Source organism: Delphinus delphis, chromosome 2 (genome assembly GCF_949987515.2).
Source record: "Delphinus delphis chromosome 2, mDelDel1.2, whole genome shotgun sequence".
In the NCBI taxonomy this organism is placed as follows: Eukaryota; Metazoa; Chordata; class Mammalia; order Artiodactyla; family Delphinidae; genus Delphinus; species Delphinus delphis.
This window is the reverse complement of record NC_082684.1, coordinates 94,072,482-94,100,346: the sequence shown is the minus strand read 5'-3', so window position 1 is coordinate 94,100,346 and position 27,865 is coordinate 94,072,482. Positions and strand designations below refer to the sequence as shown.

Here is a 27,865-nt window from a genome sequence, read left to right as displayed (position 1 = left end):
GTTCATTTCCACCTAAATGACTTTTAGTGACAATAGATGGGAACCAACTCCATTTCAGAATTAATTTCCTTTAATGGCACACTTCCCGACGTGTCACAGGGCACTGAGTATTATAAAGTAATAGTTTTTGTTACTGTTAAAGTGCCAGTTTAAATTTATATATGTACATAAATGTGCTGAGTCTAGTCTGTTAGGTCACCACCAAATCATTTCTAAAGATGAACACCATTAACCAGAGCGGGGGAAAAAGAGGTTCTAAAGATGTCTGCTCCTCGCATTCCCAATTTAGGCATCCTTTCTCTCTTTTAGCCTGGTGGCTATACACAACACACATCATTTCCCCCCACCCCACTTCCACCACACACACACACACACACACAGACACACACACACACACCCACACACAATTTACTTTAGTCACCCATTAAACAATTTCATTCTATCATAATGTTTGTGGATGAAATGTGATACTTGACCTCATTTTGTTCTGTTTTCATTATCTTGTTACCACTATATTGAAATATTTACATGGAAACTTCTAAAATTGGTCAGAACTTTGTTGGAGCAGACAAATTATGAAGCAGATGAAATAACATATTCGTAGATATTTATAATGTTGTAACTTTCTAAAGCACTATGAGGTCAACTCCTTATATGAAAATAATATTGCAAGTGTTGGTATTTATGGCAAGTCATAAATGACTATGTTGGATGCCTATTTTGGGTAATGGCTTTTCGGGTTTTGGAAGAATCCCTCACTGTAGGTCATTTTATTTGACATTACTCCTTTCCCTGGGGAATTTCTGGATGACTGTTTAAGGGCAGGCTGATCCTGGAGGGAGGCAGCCAAGGCTTCATATAAAGGGGTGTGGTCATTGTCACCTGCCCAGGTAAACAGTGGTTTCTGTTGTTCTCAGGTTGTACCAAGTCCTATCTCAGGCTGTCTTGAGGCAGTTGAGGATTCACAAAGCTGCGCATTTGCCTCTGCTTCCCCTCTGCTTCCTCTGTTTCTATCCTTGTTGCCTACAAGAACTAGAACCTGATTGCTTTGGAGCTCAAACACAATTGCCTGCCCTGTCACTTCTCCATCACACCATCCCTGCCCTCTCCTGAGCCATTAACCCAAATTCCTCCTCTATGCTACAATTTTACCCCTAGAGAACAGGACTTAGCTATTCCGTTGATCAGCAGACCTTGCTTGGAAGCCCACTTCAGAAAAACAAATAACAGAAAATTTCCTGCTGTTTTCAATCTATGGTCTCTCTGAGCCCATCTTGTTTCACTTCTGGCTTCCCAAATTCTGGTCCGTTTGAGAAAACGATAGTCTCTCAGCAGAAAGGACTGACTTAATGTAAGCACCACACACTTGGAGAAATTTTAGGAGTTCCTAGGGAAAAGCCTAAAATTCTAACACTGGGACTCTTTCTTTTGAGTAAAGCATCATATTGCCATACATTTCTGTGCAAAGTTTAAATATTCCTGAGAAGGATACACAGTAATCCATTATCATGTCTAACACCTTGGCACAGCTGTAGGTCAAATAGCTAGCTGTTTTCTTGGAAACTATGTAATGGAATACTGATGTGGCAAGTTTTGATAGAAGATAGAGGACAGGGTATATAAAATACAGAAAACCCAGGAAGGCATAGCGCAGTAACCCTAAGTAGATTCCCATAATGGAATAATGTGGGCAACATTAAGCACCTAAAGATTATGACAAAAAGAAAATAGAGAAGAGCTCTGAATCAATCAAGGTTCAGTCAAGAAAACAGAAAGCACTCCAGACATTTCAAATGAGAGAATTTGGTATAGGGAATTGATTATCAAGTTGATGAAGGCTGAGAAGCCTAACAGGGTATATTAATGCACCCCATAGATTGGCAATGACATGAACCCAAGCTGCCACCAATCCCTAGGGCTGAAGGGACCATAAAAAGAGGGAATGTTACTCTCAAAAGCTAGGGTATCTTTTTTTTTTTTTTTTTTTTTTTTTTGTGGTACGCGGGCCTCTCACTGTTGTGGCCTCTCCTGTGGCGGAGCACAGGCTCCAGACACGCAGGTCCAGCGGCCATGGCTCATGGGCCCAGCCGCTCTGCGGCATGTGGGATCTTCCCGGACCAGGGGCGCAAACCCGTGTCCCCTGCATCGGCAGGCGGACTCTCAACCACTGCGCCACCAGGGAAGCCCAAGGGTATCCATTTTTGAATAAAAATTTGAAGTAGATTTTAGGCATGTTCTCGCTTCCATTTCCATGTAACCCCTTTTTTCAGGATTCCCAGCCTGGGGGTGAAGATCTCTTTGTAGATTACATAAAAGATTAAAGAAAGCCACTGTACCCCCATGGAACTCAGTCTAGATCCCATTTGGCATCAAAGAAATGTTGAGTCCTTTCAGGTCTTTGAATAAACGTAAAGGAGAGAAATGAATTTGATCAACCCTTGCCCCAGCTGCCTCTCTCCCCCAGTCCATCAGAGGTAGGGTGACCATATATCCTTGGTTTGCCAAGGACAACCTCAATATATGCTTGTCCTGGTATCACATCTTTTTAGCATATGTCCTGGAATTTTCACCTTTTAATAAAGTATTATTAAGAGGTAAAACTATAAAACTCTTAGAAGGAAATATAGGTGAAAAATCTGCATGACCTTAGATTAGGCAATGATTTCTTAGATATGACACCAAATGCACAAGCAATCAAACAAAAAAATAGATAAACTGGATTCATCAAAATTAACAACCTTTGTGCTTTCAAAAGACACTATTAAGAAAGTGAAAAGACAACCCACAGAATGTGGATAGTATTTGCAGATCATCTGATAAGGGTCTTGCATCCATAATATATAAAGGACTCATGACTAAACAATAAAACAACAAATAACCCAGTTTCAAAATTGGCAAAAGGTTAACAGACATTCCTCCAGAAAAGACGTGATGCTGAGCACATGAAAAGATGCTCAACATCATTAGAATTAGAGAAATGCAAATCAAAATCACAATGATATATCACTTTACCCACTTCACACGCTAGATATAACAAAAATAACAGACAATAACAAGTGCTGATGAGGATGTGGAGAAATCTGAAGCCTCATGCATTGTTGGTGGGGATGTAAAGTGGTGCAGCCACTGTGGGAAACCATGTGGCAGTTCCTCAAAAAGTTCAATATAGAGTTTTACCATATGACCCAGCAATTATACTCCTAGGTGTATACCTAGGAGAACTGCAAACATATATTCATGTAAAAATTTATACACAAATGTTCACAGTAGCATTATTCATAATAGCCAAAATGCAGAAACAATCCAAATGCCCATCAACTGGAGTGGATAAACTAAATGTGGTATATCCATACAACGGAATATTAACAATAAGTATTGTTAAATGCTACAACATGGATGAACCTTATGCTAAGTGAAAGTGGACAGACACAAAAGACCACATATGGTATGATTCCATTTTTATAAAATGTCCAGGATAGGCAAATCCATAAGTATGAAATAACATTAGTGGTTGTCAAAGGCTGGGGAGACGGCAAAATTGGTACTAACTGCTAATTGGCACGGTGTTTCTTTTGGGGTTGATGCAAATTAGATAGTGGGGATGATTGTTCAACATAGTTAATATACTAAAAAACACTGAACTGTACACTTTAAAATGATGGATATTATGTTATATGAATTACATCTCAACAAAAAATGCTAAAATTTAACAAACATAGTCTTCAGAGAATATTATCAACAATTTCAAACTTATTAACTATAAAATACAACTTTGAAGAAGATTACAGGCAACTTCGAGGAAAAAGTTAATAACATATCTTTCAATGCATTCTTCAGAAAAGCACCAGTGACGTATCTTGGGACAGAAATGGCTAGGAAATGTGAATATGTTCCAAGAAAAATAATTCTTATGTTATTTATTTTAATGATCAGATAATCAGTGTAAAGATATAAACTTTTGCTTTGATATACATAGATTTGTATTGTTTTTTTCCCCCAAATTTGTTGAAAATAGTTTTTTATTTTATTAATCCACCAATATAACAAAAGCAATTTGTTCATCAATGAATATTTCAAAAATTATATAATTCAAATTATATTTAAGCCATCATTCACTTTTAAGTGTCTTAGTTTCCACCACAGATTATATGATCACCCTACTTAGAAAGAAATAATCCAGAGTAACAGGTAATAGCTCCTCTGTACCCTGAGGAACCAGGACACTGCACACCCTTACAGAGGAGAAAGTCCCCTCTGAACACACTGTGGGGCTCCTGCAGTTACCTGTGTCCCTACCATCACTGCCATTGGATAGTTCCCCCAAACCAAGAACTCCCTAAGGGCAAGGACCCGGTCTCATTCTCCAGGAACTAGCACGTAACTGACCTATAAAAGGTGCTCGAATGATGAAAGGGAAGAAATAAGGGGAGGAGGAAGAGAAGGAGGGAGGATTACCCCCACTTGCTCTATTCCTGCAGCCCCAATCCTCCAGAGGTCGTGCCCCCCTCTGTTCTCTAGTATGAGGTCTGGGAAGAAGCATGAGAAGCCTGGTGTGAGAACTGGCACTTGCTCCCTCTCCTCTCTGGGCTTCTGGACTGGCAAAAGCACCTCCCCGGACCCACAGTAAAGCCTCACATCCAGCCTCAGACAGACTGCCCTGCCCCAGAGAGAGATACGCATCCCCTGACCTCTGGTCCTCAGGCCCTGGGTGGTCTGATAATTCTATACTATGCCCTGTTGAGAGCAGTCAGGGCACAATGGCCAAGAAACTTAATATTAAGAGGATCTCAAGTTGATGTGGCTGAAATAATTCTTTATTTCATTGAATAATTATATATGTACCTGTGTGTGTATCTGTATGCTGGATTAATCTGCTTATCACTCATTTTTGGTGGTGATTATTCTTCTAATAAAAAACAAAACCAAAAAAAAAATACCAGCGAATAATCAATTACCAATGATTAATTTGTTAAACATAGTTTTCCTCTGGCTTCACAATTACCTGTTTCAATTAAATAAAATAATCACAGCATTATATAATTTCCTGCCAAATTAATCTAAAGTAAAAAGAAATTACTGTAATTTCTCAATTTTCTTTAGACTAGCTGGACTTTTATCATTCCGAATGGCTCCAAATCTGGAAGTAACCAAGAAAAGAAAAAGCAAAATGTGTCTCTCTCCAGTAGAAAAAGAAAAACCCTCCCAGTGACAGGCTTGTCAATCTGCTCACGGAAGTTATGGCACCTTCTTATTGGCAGAACACCTAAAGGGCCAGCTGCTCCTCACCAAAGCCAAGAGGTGTGAAAGAAAAAAAGGAAATAAGAAAATAGGCAGATGGTATTCAAGGACGATCATAAAATCCCAATCTAAGTCCTAACTCTACTGCTAGATATCCGTGTGACCTTAGGCAAGTCACTTAAACTCTCTGAGCCTCCGTTTCCTCATCAATAAAATAGGAAAATAATATCTGTCTTCAGGGCTTTAGGGAGATTAAGCCCATGATAGTGTTTGGAACAAACCTCTGACCCAGTGGCACTCAATAAATGTTTTCTGGTTGTTTTGATGACAAATTACTTTTCGTTGGAACCCTTTTGGATTTAATTAGGGGTAGAAAGTCATTATAGATAGTAGATAAATTATATAGAGAAGCTTGCAGAATACAAGTTGGGAACCCCCTAATGTAAGGGAAGTTGACATTTTTATTTTATTTTATTTTAGCTGTGCCACGCAGCATGCAGGATCTTAGTTCCCTGACCAGGGACTGAACCCATGCCCCCTGCAGTGGAAGCGTGGAGTCTTAGGCACTGGACCACCAGGGAAGTCCCGGAGGCTGATATTTTAAACCAGCTTTGTACTCTTTAAAACAGAGAGGACAAATAAGTTTCATTCTGCGTGGCAACTCAGACTAACTAGTAGTGGATGCCCGAAGTGCTATGGCAGAAAGGATTCTGAAGCTGAGTCCTGAATCCAGGGGCAGGAGGGATGTGATAGATTGCGATGTCCACCCGACCTCAGAAGAGGAAGTGATGGCACATGCCATTCCTTATCTTCTATGCACAAAGGACAAACCTGCAATGACTGTGGTAGCCAACTTGACAAGAGAAACTCAGACAAGTAATAATACTTCTTAAACCAAGATTTTAGTTGAGAAACAATTTACTTAAAAAAAACTAACAGAAGTGCCAATACTGGTAAGATCTATGACACTACAGGGACAACTCCTCATGAATATCCTACTTTTCTGACTTCTGCCCTTGAATCTTGAGGGAGAGGTCAGGAATGTATATTCTTTTGGACAGCCCAGGAGCTGACAACACTTTCAACATTTATAAGTTTCATGTCCTTGGAAGGAAACTTTGAGAAACAACAACCCTCTCCCCCGCTCCCTCACTCCCAAAATACCTACTATTCACAGACAAATCAGTAGTTCAGAGTCCACGGTATTCTCCCACAAAGAACATTCCCAAATACCACTGCCAATACTGGAGTTTTTAGCCTGCAGTTGTTCCAGCAAAGGCCTCTGCTTGCGCCTTTCTGGCCTGCCTGGCAATGTCTGTTGATGCAAGTCTTCAGAGGCTTCACTCTGATGGGAAGATTTAAGAAGTCCTCTTCTACTCCACTGTTTTCTTAATCAACACTTAGCTGCCACAATAAGGGGCTCTCCCTTTTGATGCTAACTGCACTCCCTAATTATAGGTTCATTATCTTTAATAACCTGGCCAAACCTAAAACATACAGAGGAGGGTTCTGTGTCTACAAAGAGTGACACATGCCTCTCCTTTCCAAATTTTATACAGAATTTGATCAAGTGCCTCAGGAATCCCTAGAACAGGGTAGGAATGTGTCCTTCATGAAGTCAAAACCTGGTTAGGGCACTACCTCCTTCGGCCAAGAGTAACAAGAACTGAATTTACCCTCTTGCCTTAAATAACTAGGAAGCTGGAGAAATTATATGAAATCGTGATTTGTTTAGACTTTGAGAAACAACCAACAAAAGATTCTAATTTCCCTGAAAGAAGGGGAACAAAAGCAAGGCAAGCCCTGTGATTGTCCCACCTTACTACCTGGAAGCAGTTTCCAGGGCACAGGATAGGGAGGAAAGTTCTAAGAGTTCAGGGAGGCCAGGATGGTTATATTTGGGGATAGAAATAGTTGATGTTTCACCAGCCAAAGTGCCCTTGTGACACAGAGGAAGAATCCTCAGAAACGTGTTGCCTTAGGGGGGATAAACTAACCCTAGACTAAAGATTGTTCTGGACCAAGCCTAATAAACCTTAAATGCAGGTCTTGAAAAGATCAATCCGATTCCAAGTACCTTAATCAAGCACCAGAACAAACCCAAACACCATGTAAAAGAATATAGTAAAATCTAGCACCCAACAAGCTAAAATTCACAATGTCTGGCATGTAAAAAAAAAAAAAATACCAGGCATGCAAAAAGGCAGAAAAATATGACCAATAACAGGAGAAAATACAATCAATAGAAACAGACACAGTCCCCATGTATAATGGTTAGCACTCTGGACCCTGAAACAGACACAGAAATGCCAAGAGATGCTGGAATTATTCAAAAAAGACATTACAACAGCTATCAAAAATACACTCCAGGGACTTCCCTGGTGGTCCAGTGGTAAAGAATCCACCTTCCAATGCAGGGGATGCAGGTTCAATCCCTGGTCAGGGAACTAAGATCCCACAGGCCGCGGGGCAACTAAGCCCGTGCACCACAACTACTGAGCTCATGTGCCTCAACTAGAGAGCCCACGTGCTCTGGAACCCACGCGCCACAACTACAGAGCCCACGTATCCTGGAGCCTGCACGCCACAACTACAGAAGAGAAAACCCACATGCCACAACTAGAGAGAAGCCCGCATGCCACTACAAAAGATTCCACATGCCTCAGCTGTGTGCTGCAACTAAGACCCAACGCAGCCAAAAATAAAATAAAAATCTTTAAAAAAATAAAAAATAAAAATAAATAAATAAAATTACATTCCATATGTTTAAGAAACTAGGAGAAAACCTGAGCATGATCAAGAGAGAACATGAAGATATAAAAAGGACCCAAATGGAACCTCTAGAGATGAAAAATATTATGTCTAAATTGAAAAACACATTAATAGCAGTTTAGACAAAGGTAAATTAGACATAGGAAGGAGACAAAGACAAGAACAAATAGATATCAAATTCTTCCAGAAGCTGAGGGAAATTCTTCCTTTTATTATTATTATTATTATTATTACTACTACTTATGTTTTGGCCATACCACTCAGCATGTGGATCTTAGTTCCCTGACCAGGGATCGATCCCATGCCCCCTGCATTGGAACCGTGGAGTCTTAACCACTGGACTGCCAGGCAAGTCCCTGAAATTCTTCTTTTTAAGAAGACATAATTCTCTTGGAATTGCCATTAAAGTTTAAGGAGAATGAATTTAATGTTAGGATTAGCAGCAAGGAAGGAATAATCACTGATTGTTTTTTCTAAATTTGTTCTTTTTAGGTCTATAAATTGAGATCTTGGTTAAATGTTAGTTCCAAGATAACACTCTTCCATAGAAATATAATGTAGTCACATATTTGAATTTAAATTTTCTAGTAGCCACATTAAAAATAAAAATAGGTAAAATTTTAGTAATATATTTTATTCAGTCTAATATATTTGAATATTATAATTTCAATATTGTTAATATAAAATTTTAATATTTTACATTTTTGTACTAAGTCTTTAAAATCCAATGCTTATTTTATACTGAAAATACATCTCAGTCCTGACTAGTCACATTTCAAGGGCACAGTTACCACATGTGGCTAGTGGCTAACATATTGGACAGCATAAGTCTATGCAGTTGCATTAGTCAGGGTAATACTAGGTGTTGCAACAAACCCAAAAGTCACAGTGGCTTAACACAACCCAAGACTTATTGTAAATTCGGGTTACAGTCCAAGGAGGTTGATTGGGAAAAGAACTCTGCCTCATTCAGGGACTCAAGCTTCTTTTAGCCAGTGGCTCCGTTGTCTCCTTTCTGGAGACTTTCACCAGATTCTCTTTATCCAGCCACCTAATGAGCAAAGAGTAGGGCATGCCACTGAAGGAGCATCAGCTACGGGCACAAACTCTCTTCATAGCAAATCACCATCATACAAGAGCCCAGCCAAACCACATACGCACTTAAGACCTCTGCTTGTATTACATTCACTAACATTCCATTGGCCATACCAACAAGAATGGAAGGAGAAAGGAGAAGGGGAATGAAATATGCTGAACAAAGAACCGTCACATCATGGACGGTTCAATTTGAAAAGTCTCTGGAAAAGGAGAAATTAAAGCTGAGCAACTGGTGTGTTTCCTTCTCCACTGGTAGTGGTAGCCTTGCTGCTCCCATATTCTCCAAGAAAGACAGAGCATAGATTAATAATAAGCAAAAATATGATATGAAAAAACTGATCATTATAGAAAGTGGCTCAAACTTCATTACTAGGGGCATCTTAATGACCTACAATCTTTTTTTGGAAACCCCTTTTTAAACAGTAAAATAAAACATAGATACAGAAAATCACACTATACAAATGGATAACTTAATAAATTATTTTTTCAAATTTTATTGAAGTATAGTTGATTTACAATGTTGTGTTAATTTCTCCTGTACAGCAAACTGAATCAGTTATATATATATATATATATATATATATATATATATATATATATATATATATATATATCATATTCTTTTCCATTATGGTTTATCACAGGATATTGAATATAGTTCCCTGTGCTATACAGGACCTTGTTATTTATCTATCCTACATGTAACAGTTTGCATCTGCTAATCCCAAACTGCCAATCCTTCCCTTCCCAAAGTCCCCTCCCCCTTGGCAACCACAAGTCTGTTCTCTGTGTCTGTTTCTGTTTCATAGATAAGTTCATTTGTATCATAGTTTAGATTCCACATATAAGTGATATCATATGGTATTTGTCTTTCTCTTTCTGACTTACTTCATTTAGTATGATAATCTCTAGGTCTATCCATGTTGCTGCAAATGGCATTATTTCATTGTTTTTCATAGCTAAGTAGTATTCCATTGTACATATATACCACATCTTCTTTATCCATTCATCTGTAGGTGGACATTTAGGTTGCTTCCATGTCTTGACTATCGTGAACAGTGCTGCTATGAACACAGGGGTGCATGTATCTTTTCAAATTATAGTTTTGTCTGGGTATATGCCCAGGAGTGGGATTGCTAGATCATATAGCAACTCTATTTTTAGTTTTTTGAGGAACCTCCAGTACTGTTTTCCATAGTAGCTGCACCAATTTACATTCCCACCAACAGTGTAAGAGGGTTCCCTTTTCTCCACACCCTCTCCAGCATTTGTTATTAGTAGACTTTTGAATGACAGCCATTCTGACTGGTGTGAGGTGATACCTCATTGTAGTTTTGATTTGCATTTCTCTAATAATTAGTGATATGAACATCTTTTCATGTGTCTATTAGCCATTTGTATGTCTTCTTTGGAGAAATGCCTATTTAGATCTTCTGCCCATTTTTTCAATTGGGTTGTTTGTTTTTTTGTTGTTACTGAATTGTATGAGCTGTTCTTGTATCTTGGAAATTAAGCCCTTGTTGGTTGCATCATTTGAAAATATTTTCTCTCAGTTCGTAGGTTTTCATTTTTTTTTATGGTTTCCTTTGCTATGCAGAAGCTTGTAAGTCTGATTAGGTCCCATTTGTTTATTTTCGCTTTTAACTTAATAAATGATTAGTAAAGGGGAAACTGTTGTAATACCACCCAGGTCAAGAAATAATACTTTGCCAACCACCCAAAAAGCCACTCAGTGGGCCCAATTCCAACCACAATCTCCTCCCTGCCCCAAAGTAACATCACCCAACATTTATTACAATCACTTCCTTGCATTTCTTTTAGTTTTAATAACCAACTATGCATCCTTAGACACTATAGTTTAGTCTTGCCCATTTTTAAGAAACTTGGTATGTTTCTTTTAATCCAAAGATTCCATTCCATCTCTTTCTTTTCCTTATCTGTTGAAGGTCTCTAGGGTTTTCCACAGTCTGAATTTTGCTGACTGCAAACTTGTGATGCAGTTTAACTTATTCCTGTCTCCTCTGTATTGTGAGTTGCAAGCTGGCAACTTTATCCAGAGACTTAACAAATTCATATTATTCTACCACTTTGGTTAAGATTATAGGTGATTTGTATTCTTTCATTGGGAGGCACAAAACATCTAGTTGCCTTTCTCTGTGGTATTAACAGTCTTTAGTGTTCAATACCTAGATCCATTAATTCACTGAAGATTACAAAGTATACATATTCTATCATTTGTTTTTCATTTATTAGCAGGAATAGTTTATTAAGAGATGCTTCTCTTTATCTACCATTTGGTTATCCAATGGTTTAATCTCTTCATTTGCTAGTTTTCAACACAATGAATTTATTCCCTACAATCCTCCAACAGTAAGCATTATGAACTCAAGGATTTAAGCATATTTGGATTTCAATGCATACCTACATTGAAGCTCAAATTATCTCATTTTTGGCCAGTGGAAGCCTCTCTTTGTTATGACTTTACTGGTCTTTGATAGATTCTTTGTTACCTGGTATAAAAGATATTTCAGGCTCATCTCACATACTTTCTGTCCCAGACCTGGAATCAATCATTTCTTTGGGAAGCCTTAGTTTCTTTTAGTGGAAATAGTGTTATACTTCAGGACCATAATCTGGGCAGTAGGGGTGTGTGTGTGTGTGTCCTCAACACAAAACGAGAACTACAGAATTTATACACCATCTTCTACATTATATCTGTATTTACTTTCTTCCACTCTGAGAATACTGGTCTCAAGGATATAGACTATGATAAAACTGAAATACACCATAATTACTCATTTGTTTTATCCCACATTACACAGAGTCTCAGATAATACTACCACAACTGTTACAATTACAAAAAAAATTTTTGATTTTGCATATGCTTTTTATATTTCCCTCCTTTCTTTCAGTTGTACTGTATCTTCATTGTTAGTGCATATAGCCATTATATATTATACCTTCTCCCTTTTAATTCTCATTTATTGCTAGTTCTACAAATAACCATACATTCAATGCTCACAACCAGTCCTTATGAATCTCATCCTCCGGAAGGGTTCATAGGAACAATACTCCCTGACTACTTATATGTTGATAGCAGTTTGTTCTCTTTAAACTTGGAGATCAGTTTTACTGAGTATAAAATCGTTGGTTCACATCTTCCTTTGAGTATCTAAAATATATTATCCTATTTTCTTCTGGTATAAGCATGTGTCAGTCTGATAATAATCTGACTTCTTTATAAGTTTCTTGCTATTTTTTCTTAGATGACTATGGAATTTTTCTATTTTTAAAAGAGTTTAGTAATCTTACTAGAATGTCTTGTCTTGGTGTTTATCAGTTGATAGTCTCAGGTATACAGTGTACTCCCTCTAGCTACAAATTTTTTTTTTTTTTTTTTGCGGTACGCGGGCCTCTCACTGTTGTGGCCTCTCCCGTTGCGGAGCACAGGCTCCGGACGCGCAGGCTCAGTGGCCATGGCTCATGGGCCCAGCCACTCCGTGGCATGTGGGATCTTCCCGGACCGGGGCACGAACCCATGTCCCCTGCATCGGCAGGTGGACTCTCAACCACTGAGCCACCAGGGAAGCCCCAATTTTTTTTTTTTAAATTGTACTTTCAGGAATGTCCCCTTGAGTTACCCTGTTTAGGATTTGCTTTGGTCCTGTGCTTTGGATTTCTTCTTCAGGAGCTCCTATAATCCATATGTTGGACTTTCTTTGCCTATCTTCAATATTTGATACTTTCTCTTGAATATTTACCTCTATTTCATTTTGTTTAAAAATATCCTCAGGCTTCCCTGGTGGTGCAGTGGTTGAGAATCCACCTGCCAATGCAGGGGACACAGGTTCAAGCCCTGATCTGGGAAGATCTCACATGCTGCGGAGCAACTAAGCCCAGGCACCACAACTGCTGAGCCTGTGCTCTACAGCCTGTGAGCCACAACTACTGAGCCCACATGCTACAACCACTGAAGCCTGCATACCTAGGGCCCGTGCTCTACAACAAGGGAGGCCACCGCAATGAGAAGCCCATGCACCGCAAAGAGTAGTAGCCCCTGCTCACTGCAACTGGAGAAAGCCCGCGCACAGCAATGAAGACCCAATGCAGCCAAAAATAAATAAATAAAATAATTTTTTTTAAATCCTCACTTTCATCCTCTATTTCCTTTATGGCATTATTTTTTGTGTTTATTCACGTTTGTGTTTCTTCTAGTTTAGTTTACAGTTCTGAAATTTTTAATTTTTATTTCTTCCCTAATTTCTGTCACATTTCTGAGTTTATACAGTACTAATATATGCTGTCCTTTCACATCTTAAATCATTTTTAAAATTTCATCTAGCTTGTTCTGAAATAGTAGGTTAACAGTTTTGATCTATTTTGTGAGCATGTTATACTAGTGTGCTTTTATTTTCTGTAGAGATATTATCCCACGTCTTAATATCTCTCTCCCTCTCTCTCTCATAATAAATTTATATGGGAGTTGACCATAGTATTTTTCTGTTGCTTATATTTTTATAAAATTATTTTCCTAAATATTTAGAGACATACTTGAAAATAGCTTTTCTAACTTCACAAAGCTTTCTTTTTCTGTTTTTTCTATAATGTTAAAAAATATGGCAACTTGCTTTCTGATGTTTTCTGACTGCTAAATTTCCTCACTTTTATCTGGACCCTCTCTTTCCTTCATCTTTACTGTCCCCTCTTTTTTCTTTTTTTCCATAATGATGTTAATAAGCTGATATAAGAAACTGGTAAGATGATGATCACATGAACCACTATGTGCATTATCTCATTTCACAGTAAACCTATAAGGTAGGTATTATTATTATCCCCATTATACAGATGAGAACTGGGGCACAGAGTGCTTAAGTAATTTTCCCAAAGGCACAAATTAGTAATTAGCGAAGCCAAGAATTAAAATTTGACGATCCAACTTCAATTTGCAAGTTACCTAATGACTTCTACCGTACTTTCCCACTCGGACTTGAGAGACCCTCATCTCTCAAATCCTACCACGCTATCATTTTAAGAGCAAACCTAAGCCTGCTAAATTCAAACACTAAGCTGATACTGCCATAGGACCTACAGCTTTTTATATATTCACACAAGATTCCTCCTCTGTACCTACCCAATCTTTCCAAATAATGCCATTACTTACCTCCCACTCAATAGCTAATTACTTTTAATCAATCCCCATTGCAGGAAGGAGTGTGGGGAAAACACAACCAAAATAAAAATCCCACTGAGGAAGCATGGGGTGAGATAGCATCTAAAACTGGGCTTCTCAAACTTCGCTGCATGTTATAATTACCTTTGGAGTTAAAAAATAACTGGAGCCTATGTCTGACCCCTCAGAGAATCCGATTATGGTCTAGGGTATGGGATTTTAAAAAGGTCCCCAGTCTAGTGGATAGCATGGTGATTATACTTAGTAGTATTCATGTTGTATACTTGAAATTTGCTAGGACCTTAAGCGTTCTCACCACACACACACACAAAAGTAACTATGTGAAGTGATGGATGTGTTAATTAACTTGATTGTGGTCATCATTTCACAATATATATTAAATCATCATGTTGGACAACTTGAAAAAATCACACTGCACAACCTAAATATGTACTTTTTTTTTTTTTTGGTCAATTGATGCATTTTTTTCCCCACACCACCAAGCAATTCCAATTCTAAGTGGACACACTGGCTGTCCTACAAATTAACTCAATTCTGACACTATCTACCTGGAGATGGCACCAGATCTTAGAAATTAAAGGCTGTTTCACAGGACTGCCCCACTTCAGACACCAATCACAAGTCCAGGTTGTCACCTATGCTAATGACCCAATGACTATAAACTGGAAGGTCCCACAACCCACTTCTCCGGTTCAATTAATTTGCTAGAGTGGCTCACAGAATTCAGAGAAACACTTACTTACGTTTATCAGTTTATTATAAAGGATATTAATATAAAGGATACAGATGAACAGCCAGATGAAGAGGTACATAGACTGAGAAACAGAAGCGTCCCAAGCACAGGAATTTCTGTCCTCATTAGAACTGGGGTGTGTCCCCTCCCAGGATGTGATGCATTCACCAACACAGAAGCTCATCAAATCCCTTTGTTCAATAGTTTTTTTAGAGCTTAATCTCCAGCCCCCAAACCTTCCCCTTCCTAGAGGTCAGTGGGTAGGGCTGAAAGTTTTAACTGTCTAATCACTTGGTCTCTCTGATGACCAGCCCCTTTCTGAGGCTGTGTGTGGGCTTCACTCCAAAGTCACCTCAATAGCATTAACTCAGGGGTGCTCAAAAAGGCTCCTTATGAGTAACAAAAGACACTCCTATCACTTCTGTAGGTGAAGACTCGTCCAATATTTGGGTTCAAATCATTTCACCTTTCCCATATATCACAAAAACTCTTCTATTTAACCCCATCAACCATCAACTAAGATGAAAAAATTAAATTCTTACATCTTGATATCCATCATCAATGAGGACCAGTTTGTTCTAGTCACTGATATTGCCCTTACCTTTATTAAATTATGTGGTAGCAAGTCAGACCAAATGCCTCTCCCTAAGAATATATAAGCCTTGCCTCTGTTCCTATTTGTCACATAATATAAAGGGTGGAGAAGATGTGCAAACAAATTTCTAATCACTTTTCTCTCACTGATGCACAAATAATCTCTAGACTCTAGTCTCTAACCATTTGGCATAAGTCCTGTCAGACCCCATCAGGGAAAAAACTTCCTGAAGTCAGCCATTTAGTCACATTGGCAACTTAATGTTTTAAGAAAGGAAAAGTATGCATCCACTTAGGAAAACAGTTTAAAATAAGTAAAGGAAATTGATTCCCTCTCTTGGAAAAAAGCCCATAAACTAGCTGCAACCACTTACAAGGACCCATTATTTTTTCAGCATTATAGGTAAACATGTTTGACCCTCCCCACTCGTAGGCCCATCTGCTCTGCATCCAAGCCACAATCTTTTAAGTTTTCACAGTTTTCTGGGATTCATTTTTGTGGGTATCCTCCTATCCTGGATCCATAAAGTTTCCCATGTGATGCAAATGAGACACATTTCCTTTTAAATAACTCCTTTTCCTGTGCTTCATCCCAGAAGGCCAGTTCTTTCCCAACTTTCCTGACACTATTGACATTATTAATGTCAATACAGTTGTCTCTCCCATTATCAGTTCTTACTTTGATAAAGAAATGATACTAATATAGCTGGTAAATCTGCCTTATCATATTCACTAGCTCCCTATCTTTAACTTCACTGACCAAATGTCTACTGCTTCCTGTCCTAGAACAAGTTCTTCTAGACCAGTAAAACTTCGTGGACATCAAAGTCCCCATTCGCCAAGTCATAACTTCTAGCTGTAATCACACTGCATTTGCAGAGATCTCTTAAATGACATGGCAAATTATCATGGGACTTAGCCTTAAGCTGGTAAGGTTCTCATCAAGTGGTCATATTTTCTCTCTCCTACCTGGTTCAAATTGGCACTAGCTATTTTCACTAGAACGCTTTTCTGCTGACTTATATCTTTAAACCAGATCAGATCACTTTTCTTTATTTCTGGGAGAGCCACAGGATCACTAAAATCAATCCCTGGATGTTACGTGGTCTCAGATTACTTATTTTGAGGGAACAGGTCTCTTTAGTCATTCATTCAATAAACTGCGTGACTGTCAGGTACCAGGCAAAAGGGACATAAAAATACACACCTGGTTCCTAACCATAAAAAGCTCATGTCTCTCATTATGCACACACATAACGAGTAATTTCCATATAATCATTAACTCCAGTCCATTTGGCTGCAGGCCACCCTTCTTTTTAGTTACTGCAGTGGGTGTGAGGCATTTAAACCTCCTCTACCTTCTGTGGCCCAAAGATGGGGTTTCAAGTCTCAGAACATTTTTTCTGCTACACAGTATAGCCAACAAGAGGCATCAGTGAGATCCAAATACCATTTCTGATCTAGCTTTGTGTTTTAGGATACACAATACAGAGATGGTCAGGAGACTCAGAGTCTTTGGACACTAAGTCACCACCTGACTTACCGTGTTTCTTGCATCTTGAGGAGAGGAATACAGAAACAAAGCACTCTGCTTTGAATGCTCTGGTCAGGCCAGGATGAAAGCAGGGGATAGGGACAGGCACCTGAGGATCGATCCATGCTCTAACCTGTCGGAAGCCCATAAAGTTTTCTCTGAACATCATATAGAAAGAGCAGTTATCTTTATTTTTAACCAATTAGATGACATTCTTTGGGGCTGTAATGAGTATATTACTCTTTTCATCCCATTCCAATTGCTTCTGCTCTTTTTAGCTAATGCCTATCTAATTACTGAATAGTATTACTTTTATTCAGCTATTTAGATGATAAAGCATATATATAGACCAAAGAACAATATAGATCACTTAATATTTATTACGTTTAAATGATTTTTTTCATATTACAGAATTCAACTCCAAAATAAGGTAATTAATGCCTGGTAAGTTGTTATTCACTTGCATTTTTCCCTCCTAAATTTTGAAAACAAACACCTTAAAAGACATGTGAATCGGTTCAGTGCACTTTTAGTGACTCAAAATCATGAGACAAAGACCACATTTATCCATTAAAAAAAAAAAACCTCGATATTTTAAAATATTCATGACATGAACTAAAATAAAGGAACAAATAAAATACTGCATTTTCACCACAATTGTTTTGGTAGATGACAGAATATTGTCTTGAATAATGCTCCTCTGCAGAGCGTCTGTGGCGCTTGGCATGCTTGGCACATTAGCACTTGGTAACTGCTCGGCCTCCATCTGCAGTTTTTTCAGAAGGACCCTTACTCGGGGGCCCACATTCTCCTGAGACTAATCTGCCTGACTCCACAGGGACTATTCTGGTGGGAGCCTGATCCTTCTTGCTCCACCTGCTCTTAAGGCTTTCCTGTCTTCCCTTCATTCTCCCCAGATTCACACTTGCTGCCACCTGCATTCTCAGCAAAGATGCCCAGCACAGAACTCACACAGCTGAGTCTGCCCCACAATAGCTCTCACTCCAGATGTGGCCCCTTTACTTGACTAAATTATGACTAGAAGGTAAAGAGACGATCTGCCCACAAAAATTGTTCTTCCTACTTCATAACCACATCTCCTACAATGCAAAAAAGGTTGGTGATGCCTGATCTAGAACTAAAAACATTAATTAGTTTAGGTAGAATATATACTGCTCTAAAGTTCTTTAAAATCTACTCTTTCCTATTACTGTTTGTTTTTAAAAAACATAAAAATATAAAAATGTAAACATTCTACTAAACATTTCAGTAGAAACTGTTACCCTACTTTCTATGTAGTGGGTTTAGAAAGAACAAAAGTGACACCATGTTCCCCTTGGCAGACCCCAAATCATGCTCCCAGCCCTAACCTACCATTACACATTTCCCACCATTAGACAGAGCTGTAGGCCAAGCATGTCTCTCATGACAACTGCTACTGTCACCCATGAACACCCTGTAACAAAGCGGCACAGTAGCTCACTGTAATCTCTCCCAGCTAGCTGTCCATCTTCTTGCTGGGCACCTTACATCCACTGCTCCACGCCCAGCCTTGGTGACCATGCAAACACATGGAAGCAGGGACACAAAAACCAGAAGCACCTCTTTTGCCACACTCTACATTCCTTTGCAAAGTGAGAGGGCACTTCCTATCTCTTTGTCAGAGCATCAGCAGAACCAGGTAGGGTGGGAGGGTGCTGCTGACAGACGCAGGAATAAAGAGAAAGCTGATGAGTCTAGCCACCAGTGTCCACCACTCCCCCATCATTCACATTCCCTTCATCATGACACTGCTGGGAGCTTGAGGATGAATCTGATCTTCTATTCAAAAGAAGAAACCTACTCAGGAAATTCTAGCCACTTCTCATTGCTCTTGCAGCAAGGTTTCACTGTATGTTTTTCAAAAGCATGAAATTAACGTGTTATTTTTTTTATGAGTAACTTATAAATTAATTTTTTTTAATGCTGCTTTTGTTTTTAGGGAGAGATATGCTAAACACAAATGACTAATGAACTCTATCAGCTTTGGGGAATCTCCTCAGCATCTTTATCAGCTATGATTAATAATGAGATAACCTAAAACCACAATTCCACACCCAGGTGATAAACAGTACCAATTAACCAGAGTATTAACTGCAATGCCTTAAAACTATATTACCTGAATAGTTTCCATGGTGAAGTATCAGAAAAAGTGAAATAATAAATATTTTCCACAGCACCATAAGGTTTTATAAAATACTATTTCAGTTTTTAACATTAATGTATAATCTCAAGATTCTGGTCTATCATTCATATTAGGCTTAACCTCTTTTCTGACAAAGGCCATATATATAGGCACAACTATAACATAAAAATCATATATTTTACTGAAGAACCTGTATGGTATACTTAGACAGTCACTCTTCTGGTTGTATCCATTGAGTACTAGTGGATTCAAAGCCCAGGAAAGATGGTTTTGCCATTTATACTCTAATCACAAATTTTAATTTGCCAAAAAAAAAAAAAACTCAAGTGGAAACTAAGATATTTGCCATAACTGAAAAGTCCTTTTATACCTGTTTGCTTTAGTACTGTGTGCTCTTACAGGTTTTGTTTCTATACAATATTTTGTAAATGGCTCTGAGTTTGTAAAACAAGAATACAGTGATTCATTTTGAATTTTAAAAATAAACGCAAGTGGAAAACAAATTTTATAGCCTAACTGTCTGCAATTATGTGTAACAAGTTACCTATAATAAAAACTGTACCGGGCTTCCCTGGTGGCGCAGTGGTTGAGAGTTCGCCTGCTGATGCAGGGGACATGGGTTCGTGCCCCGGTCTGAGAGGATCCCACATGCCGTGGAGCGGCTGGGCCCGTGAGCCATAGCTGCTGAGCCTGCGTGTCCGGAGCCTGTGCTCCGCAATGGGAGAGGCCACAACGGTGAGAGGCCCGCGTACCACAAAAAAAAAGAAAAAAAAAAAAAAAACTGTACCACAGATTGGATCCCCCCAATATCCAACATGCTCATGGATCTCCTGAACTATTAGTGTGTGCTGTGTCAACTTAGTTCAATACTGATCTAAGCAAAACATTATTGAAAGTAATGACTTGCCTACCAAATAGCATACATTGCATTCCAAAGCCAAATCTGAATTCAATTTGGGATTATTAAGTCCATGTCTCCCCTCCACTAATGCAGAGAACTGAGACTTGGATTTACTATACATCAGGCAGCACTAGAGTAAATCTGCTATAAAATTATTTATAACAAAATAAATATTTTCAGTCCCTCTACACTAAGTGATATATAAATCATTAGCAGTTTATAACATTAGCTTAGGTCACTGTTTTAGGACCCAAACATACTGTACAATCCTGAGTAAAAGGTTAGGGGTACAGTTTCTTGGGGATCTTTCTTGATCAGGAATCATAAAGAAAACACATAAAACCACACTTATAATAATCCCCATTTTCATTAGAAGTACCATGAGTCCTTTTTACTTTGGTAAATAAGTTTATCTATGTAAACAATTTATTTTGAGGGAGTAAAATATAAGCAGAGCTTCTGCTAGGATCCTTCCATCACCTTTTGACACTGATACAGTAAATAATCAGGAAGAGTAGAGCAGGAGGATCTGAACCACAGGGCTAACATGTCACCATGAACTCGGAAATGCAGCAAGCAGGGGATGGATGGGAGCAGCTGACAGGCCAACAGCCCTTCATTGCCTACAGCAAAACAAAGTGAGAAATTCTTTAATACAAAAAGACTTCAACAGACATTTCTACAAAGAAGATATACAAATGGCCAATAAGTACATGAAAAGATATTCAACATCACTGATCATTAAGGAAATGCAAATCAAAACTAAAGTGAGATACTAGTTCATACCCATTAAGATGGTGATTATCAAAATAAATAAATAAATAAATAAATGTTGGTGAGGATGTGAAGTAACTGCAACCCCTGTGCATTGCTGAATGTAAATGGTGCAGTTGCTGTGGAAAACAACACAACAGTTTCTCCAAAAATTAAATATAGAATTACCATATGACTCAGCAATTCTACTTCTGGGTATCTAACCAAAAGAACTGAAAGCAGGGACTCAAACACAGATTTATTTGTACACCCATGTTCAAAGCAGCGTTATTCACAATAGCCAAAAGGTGGAAGCAACCCCAGTGTCCGTCAAAAGATTAATGGATAAACAAATGTGGTATATTCGTAAAATGGAACAATATTCAGGCTTAAAAAGGAAGGAAATTTTGACACATAATATAGATGAACCTTGAAGACATTATGATAAGTGAAATAAGCCAGTCACAAAAGGACAAATATTGTATGATTCTGCTTAGATGAGGTAACTAGAGTAGTCAAATTCATAGAGACAGAAAATAGAATGGTGGTTGCGAAGGGCTGGAGAGGGAGGGGCAATGGGGAGTTAGTGTTTAATGGGTACAGTTTTGGTTAGGAAAGAGGAAAAAGTTCTGGAGATGATGGTGGCAATGGCTGCACAACATGAATGTATTTAATGCCACTAATCTGTACATTTAAAAATGGTTAAAATGGTAAATTTCATTATGTATATTTTACCACACAGAAAAATTCTTTAATAAAGTCTGAACAACACACTTATCTGAAAGATACTCATAACATGAAATACAGCTCTAAGAAATCTGACACTTCTAAGAGTTGATTTGCTATCTGATTGTAAGAAAGCCCCTATAAACACAAGATTGCCTTTTTAGAACACTACAAACCTATAATGTCAACAACATGAAGTCTTAGTTCCTGTTGCAGGGCCTTTAAGGTAGAAGGCAGAGCAGCTTGTGATTCTGACATCTTCACATTTTGTTTCACATCATTTGCGAAGGATAACCAGAGTTTACCAAAGTCTTCAGTCGAGATTTTTAATGGCCTGAAAATAATTTTTAAAATTAGATTTATGTCCATTAAGAATGAAACGATTCTAAACAGACAAATACATTTCAAATGACTCATGGGAATAAAAAAAATCACTGTAAATCTAAATCCCACAAAATCTATGTTTTTTAAACCAAATATGATTAGAATACTTACCATTATCCTCCACCTGAAGAAAATCTGAAAGCAAATGTTATTAAAGAACAAATGTCTTTTCAATAAATCACCCAGTTCTCTCTTTTTCTGAGTATTAGTCATTACAGTAAAATTTCACCAAGTAATTTCATTAATCATTCAAATATAAAACTTTTCTTTCATGCATACTTTAGATTTGGGGATGAGATACTCTATCAAAGTCATGTACAAGAGTAAGAATACAAAGAGTTAGCACCTTAAGCAAACTGGACCAAGAGAAAGGATCTTAATAAATGTATTTTTTAAATGGTTCAGGTGATTGAAGATCAAATAGTTAACAATGGGGTATCTCTGAGAGGAATTACAGGAAATTTTTATATTCTACTTATATTTTTCTATAGCATTTAAATCTTTATAACTATGTATTGAATTTATAATTAGGAAAAATATTTTTTTAAGATACAGAGGATTTTATTAATAAGCACAGAAGAACCGTCTGTGTCATACTGTGCTTCTTCAGGTTACTAATGCTCACCATGGGACATACCTTCATAGTCACAGAATGTAAGTTTTTTTTTTTTTTTTTTTTTTGCGGTACGTGGGCCTCTCAGTGCTGTGACCTCTCCCGTTGCGGAGCACAGGCACCGAATGTGCAGGCTCAGCGGCCATGGCTCACGGGCCCAGCCGCTCCGCGGCATGTGGGATCTTCCCGGACCGGGGCACGAACCCGTGTCCCCTGCATTGGCAGGCGGACTCTCAACCACTGCGCCACCAGGGAAGCCCAATGTAAGTTTTTTGAAGGCTAGATTCTATCTTTTCAGCACCACAGGTATAAATAAATACTCTGACAGATTTATAAACATGTTCTTACTAAAAGACTTTAAAGAATGGGCAAAAATTACAGTAGTCTAACACAGGTAGATGTGTGAAGGTTAAAAAAATTTTTTACAGATATTCATTGGTATTCTGCATTGTTGGTTCAGGCAGGCTTCATTTTTAAAAATGTTTGAATACAGTATAATATATTCATAATACTAAATAAGAGCAGAAGGGTTAAAAGGTTGTTTTCAATTATTTGGGTAACTGCACAATGCTAGTAAAATACTAAATACTGTATGTCTAATAAAAGTTTAGTAACTTTGTGGAGCCATTTTCTTGCAGATCTCTAAAACTTTAATGAACAGACTTTACGAAAGAATTAATCAAATAAATGAAACACAAATGAAAAAAACTTTAAAAGCTTTTTAAAAAGTCAGGCAGAATCTTTGAAATTATTTCAGTTTAAACATTACTTTAATATTACTTTCTCTCGGAAGTTCTGCAAGATCACCAGCCAACTCGAACCTATATCAGGTCCCACACTATAATGGCCCATCATATCATTTACTTCCTGTTCATAGCACAATTCACAATTATACATGCATTTATGTGATTGTTCAATGTCTCCTCCCTAGACTGAACACTCCCTAAACGCAGAGGTATATGTAGTTTTGAGTTGTTACACTCCCTAGCACCTAGTACAGTGCTCTGCCCAGAGAAGAGGCCTAATAAATATTTGCTGAATGAAGGAATAACTTGAATTGATATTCTAAAAAATATTTACCTAATGAAATCTAATAGGGATAAGTTTACTGAAAATTCGAGCTGAACAGAATGCGTATCCATCACTTGATAATTTATAAAACCAGAAAGATTCCCTTCTGTAAAAGGTTTTTCCATCTGCACACTGTATTGAAAGTTTTTGGTGCATTCTGCTTCTATTACAGGCAAGCAGCATCCAGGTTGCTCAGTGATCTGTAAATAAAAGTAATGTAAGTATTGAAGAAGGGATCAATACAGGCTATCATATGAATAACTATTTTCTATTTAATTGAAGTGGTACAAAAGCATACAATTGTGAGATGTTAATAACAAGCCACACCATGAAGATAACTGACAACTTCACCTGAGAAAAATTCACTAGCACAGACAATTAAGAAATAATAATACATAGGTCAGAATTATGTAACAAATGGTATTACAATGAAAATGTCTGTATGGTTTAACAACAACAAAAAACAGATTAAACTCTAGTCATGTGTCTCTCAATACTAGCTAGTACCAGTTTTTTTTTTTAATTAATTTATTTTTTTTTGGCTGCATCAGGTCTTAGCTGTGGCATGCAGGATCTTCATTGAGGTATGTGGGATCGTTAAGGCATGCGGGATCTTTCACTGCGGCACGCAGGCTCTTCGCTGTGGTGCGTGGGCTTCTCTCTAGCTATGGTGCACAGGCTCCAGGGCGTGCGGGCTCTATAGTTCGCTGCATGCGGGCTCTTGTTGAGGCACATGAGCTCAGTAGTTGTGGTGCGCAGGTTTAGTTGCCCTGGGGCATGTGGGATCTTAGTTCCCTGACCAGGGGTCGAACCTGTGTCCCTACATTGCAAGGTGGATTCTTTACCACTTGACCACCAGGGAAGTCCCTAGCACCAAATTTTTAAAGCTAGAAGAGTGCAAAAAAAAAAAAATCTTTCCCTCTCATTCTCCACCCTTACTCAAGCTCTGGTGGTAAAGCTCAGACAACTGAATTGGGTTTTGTTTTGTGTTTTTAAGTTCCACAGGTGATTCTAATGCACATCTACAGTCAGGAACTTCTGCCCAGGTCAGGCCCAGGTAGTATCCCATTCAATATATTCTAGCTCATAGAATAAATTGGGTCAGTTTTCTCAGTCTTCCCCAATACATCTTTATTATGTTTCCTTGTCTCTTTTGAATAAATTTTTCCTACTTAAAATAATAAAACAATCTGTCACACCTTTCACTGTTTTTGCTAAAGAGGAAAGAAGGGTGTGGGAGAAATTTACAAGCCATCAGATGAGTCAACAGCAGAAACACTAAGTAATGTTTCTTACACTAATAAACATTAAGTAATTCATTGTCTTACCTTGAAATTTTCTGTAGGAGCAATTTCTAAGTTAGCACTTTTCAGTTCTGAAGCACTCTTATTAAAAACTGACCAGACCATCAACAAACACTCATCTTTCCAAATTTTGTAAGAAGACACTGATATGGTTTCATTATTACAGACCTCGATAAGATCTGAATGCATGTGTTCAGTAGTTTCTTCCAACAAAGAAACAGCTAAAGAGATTTCATTGGCAACTGAGGCTGCAGTGGACTGAGGAGGGTGAAAAACTTCCATGTTGTTATCAGCAAACAAAGAGGGTGTAGACAGCCTGCAATTTGAGATTTTCTCAACCAAGGGCAGTTCTGTGAGTGACTCAGAATCTAAAAGTTCTGAATTAAGAGAAAATTTCTTTACTTCTTTGTCTCCTCTATCCTGCAAATGATCCAAATAATAGTCTTCTTCATAAGCCACATTTGATGAAGAACTAAAGGAAGAACAGGTCATATTTTGAGCAGTGGTTGTTTGCCCGCTTTTGGTTTCCTTGACTTTTGATTTCCTTCTGAACTTGTGAGAAAGGGTATCTGCTTTTCCTAGCTGCAAAGATAAAACATAATAATAGAAAAAGAAACCATTCTACTAAGTCATGAGTTTTAAACTATTTTTTTATAATTTCAAATGAGCAATGTACTAACTTGCTAAGGTTCTACCTATAAAGCATAGATTAACAAAAATTCAGAGATGAATAAAATGTTAAGCCCTAAAATTCTGACAGCTACATAACTTTGAACTAGTAAGCTAAATCTATTTCTCACTAGAAACACATAAAATCAGAAAAAGAAATAATGTCAAAAAGTCAATCATGAACAATTCTAAAAACCTGTTAGACTTAAGAAAACTAGAGTACAGAACTGCACAAATTAAAAACAGTGAGAAAGCTAGCCATTTTTTGAGTTTCCAGAGTTGTCCTGTAGAAGCTAAGATACCCTCAAATACAGGGATGGGTCAAACTTTGGTTCAGTAATTTATAATAATCCTGTTTTCATGACCTGTGAGTCGATAAACAGGGAAGAAAAACTGACTTCACCTCAAGAATCATCTAGTGTGGCTTACTGGAACACACGGCAGGAAAGAATTCTAAAAGTAACTAGGGATGTTTGGTACAGACTCAGGAGATGGGAACAGCAAACTTGTGATGCTTGCGCTAAGCCTCCCAAGGAAATATCTGTGAATCCATCTAAGAAGAGTGATGGCTCAAGTGCCCCCTTGCCTCACAAAGTTCTATGTAGAATCAGTGCAGCAGACTGGGTCTACTTTAAGTTCATCCTCCTGGAGGCTTTAACACTGAGTGGCCATCTTTCACACGATTCTAGTTAACCAGAATTCTAGCTCTCTTCCAAGTCTCAGCAGCTAAGTTTGTCTCTTACCTTTCAATTCAGAAGCCAAAAAACAAGAACTAACATTATATTAACATAAAAATGAAAACAAGTTGGGGGACTTCCCTGGAAGTCCAGTGGTTAAGACTCCACACTCCAGGTTTGATCCCTGGTTGGGGAACTAAGATCCCACATACCGCAACTAAGCCCATGTGCCACAACTACTGAGCCCATGTGCTCTACAGCCTGTATAATGCAACTAGAGAGCCCACACGCCACAACTAGAAAAGACCCATTGCAGCCATAATTAATTAATTAATTAATTTTAAAAGTTGGGGGTTTCGGGGGGAGGAGGACTTCCATTTCCAGTAGCCATGGGACTCGAATTAGATGTACATTAGACAGCTCAATATTGTTCCTCAGGTCACTGATGCTCTGGGTTGTTTTTTGTTTTGTCTTTTCTTTCTCTCTGTGTTTGATTTTGGATAGTTTCTATTACTTTGTCTTCAAGTGTATTATCTTTACTTTTTAAAATATTTATTTATTTATTTATTTGGATGTGCTGCATCTTAGCTGTGGCACACGGGATCTTCGTTGCAGCATGTGGGATCTTTTAGTTGCAGCATGCAGGATCTTTAGTTGTGGCACACGGAATCTTTAGTTGTAGGATGTAGGACCTAGTTCCCTGACCAGGGATCAAACCCGGGCCCCCTGCATTGAGAGTGTGGAGTCTTAACCACTGGACCACCAGGGAAGTCCCCGATCTTTTCTTCTGCACTGTCTCATCTGCTGTTAGTTAGAATTAACACAAGCCAGAAGACACCAGACAGACATCTTTGTTAAATTACTTAAAGAAAAGAAACAGTCGGTTTCCGCAGAGCTGGAACTCCCAGCTCGGGGTCTCTTCCCTCCGCCGTCACGGAACTGCCCCGGAGTGAGAGGGGAGGGCGGCCTCACTGAGGCTACCGGCTCTGGAGGGGCCCCAGTGGCCAAAGCCGCAACAGTCATGGGGACAGCGGGCCGGCCATGTGGATGAAAGGCTCTTGGTGCTGCAGCCAGGAGTCACTGCTGTGCCTCTGAGGTGCGAGAGCCAACTTCAGGACACTGATCCACAAGAGACCTCCCAGCTCAACGTAATATCAAACGGCAAAATCTCCCAGAGATCTCCATCTCAACACCAACACCCAGCTTCACTCATCGACCAGCAAGCTACAGTGCTGGACACCCTATGCCAAACATCTAGCAAGACAGGAACACAACCCCACCTATTAGCAGAGAGGCTGCCTAAAATCATAATAAGGCCACAGACACCCCAAAACACACCACCAGACATGGACCTGCCCACCAGAAAGACAAGATCCAGCCTCATCCACCAGAACACAGGCACTAGTCCCCTCCACCAGGAAG

At 38.6% G+C, this 27,865-nt stretch overlaps 1 protein-coding gene across 4 annotated transcripts in view; it reads right to left on the bottom strand.

The window, feature by feature from the left end:
- The window catches only part of AP4E1 (adaptor related protein complex 4 subunit epsilon 1), a 107,203-nt gene that overhangs the window by 18,332 nt on the left and 61,006 nt on the right, over positions 1–27,865 (bottom strand). For 2 of the 4 annotated variants that reach the window (XM_060005235.1, XM_060005238.1), the window contains 5 exons: positions 25,122–25,679; positions 23,803–23,993; positions 21,902–22,059; positions 20,727–20,869; positions 13,004–17,293 (listed from right to left, as the gene is read on the bottom strand). In XM_060005235.1, coding sequence (XP_059861218.1) covers positions 17,087–17,293; positions 20,727–20,869; positions 21,902–22,059; positions 23,803–23,993; positions 25,122–25,679 — 1,257 coding nt within the window. In that variant the 3' untranslated portion in view covers positions 13,004–17,086. The other 2 variants (XM_060005236.1, XM_060005237.1) reach the window with 2 other exon arrangements.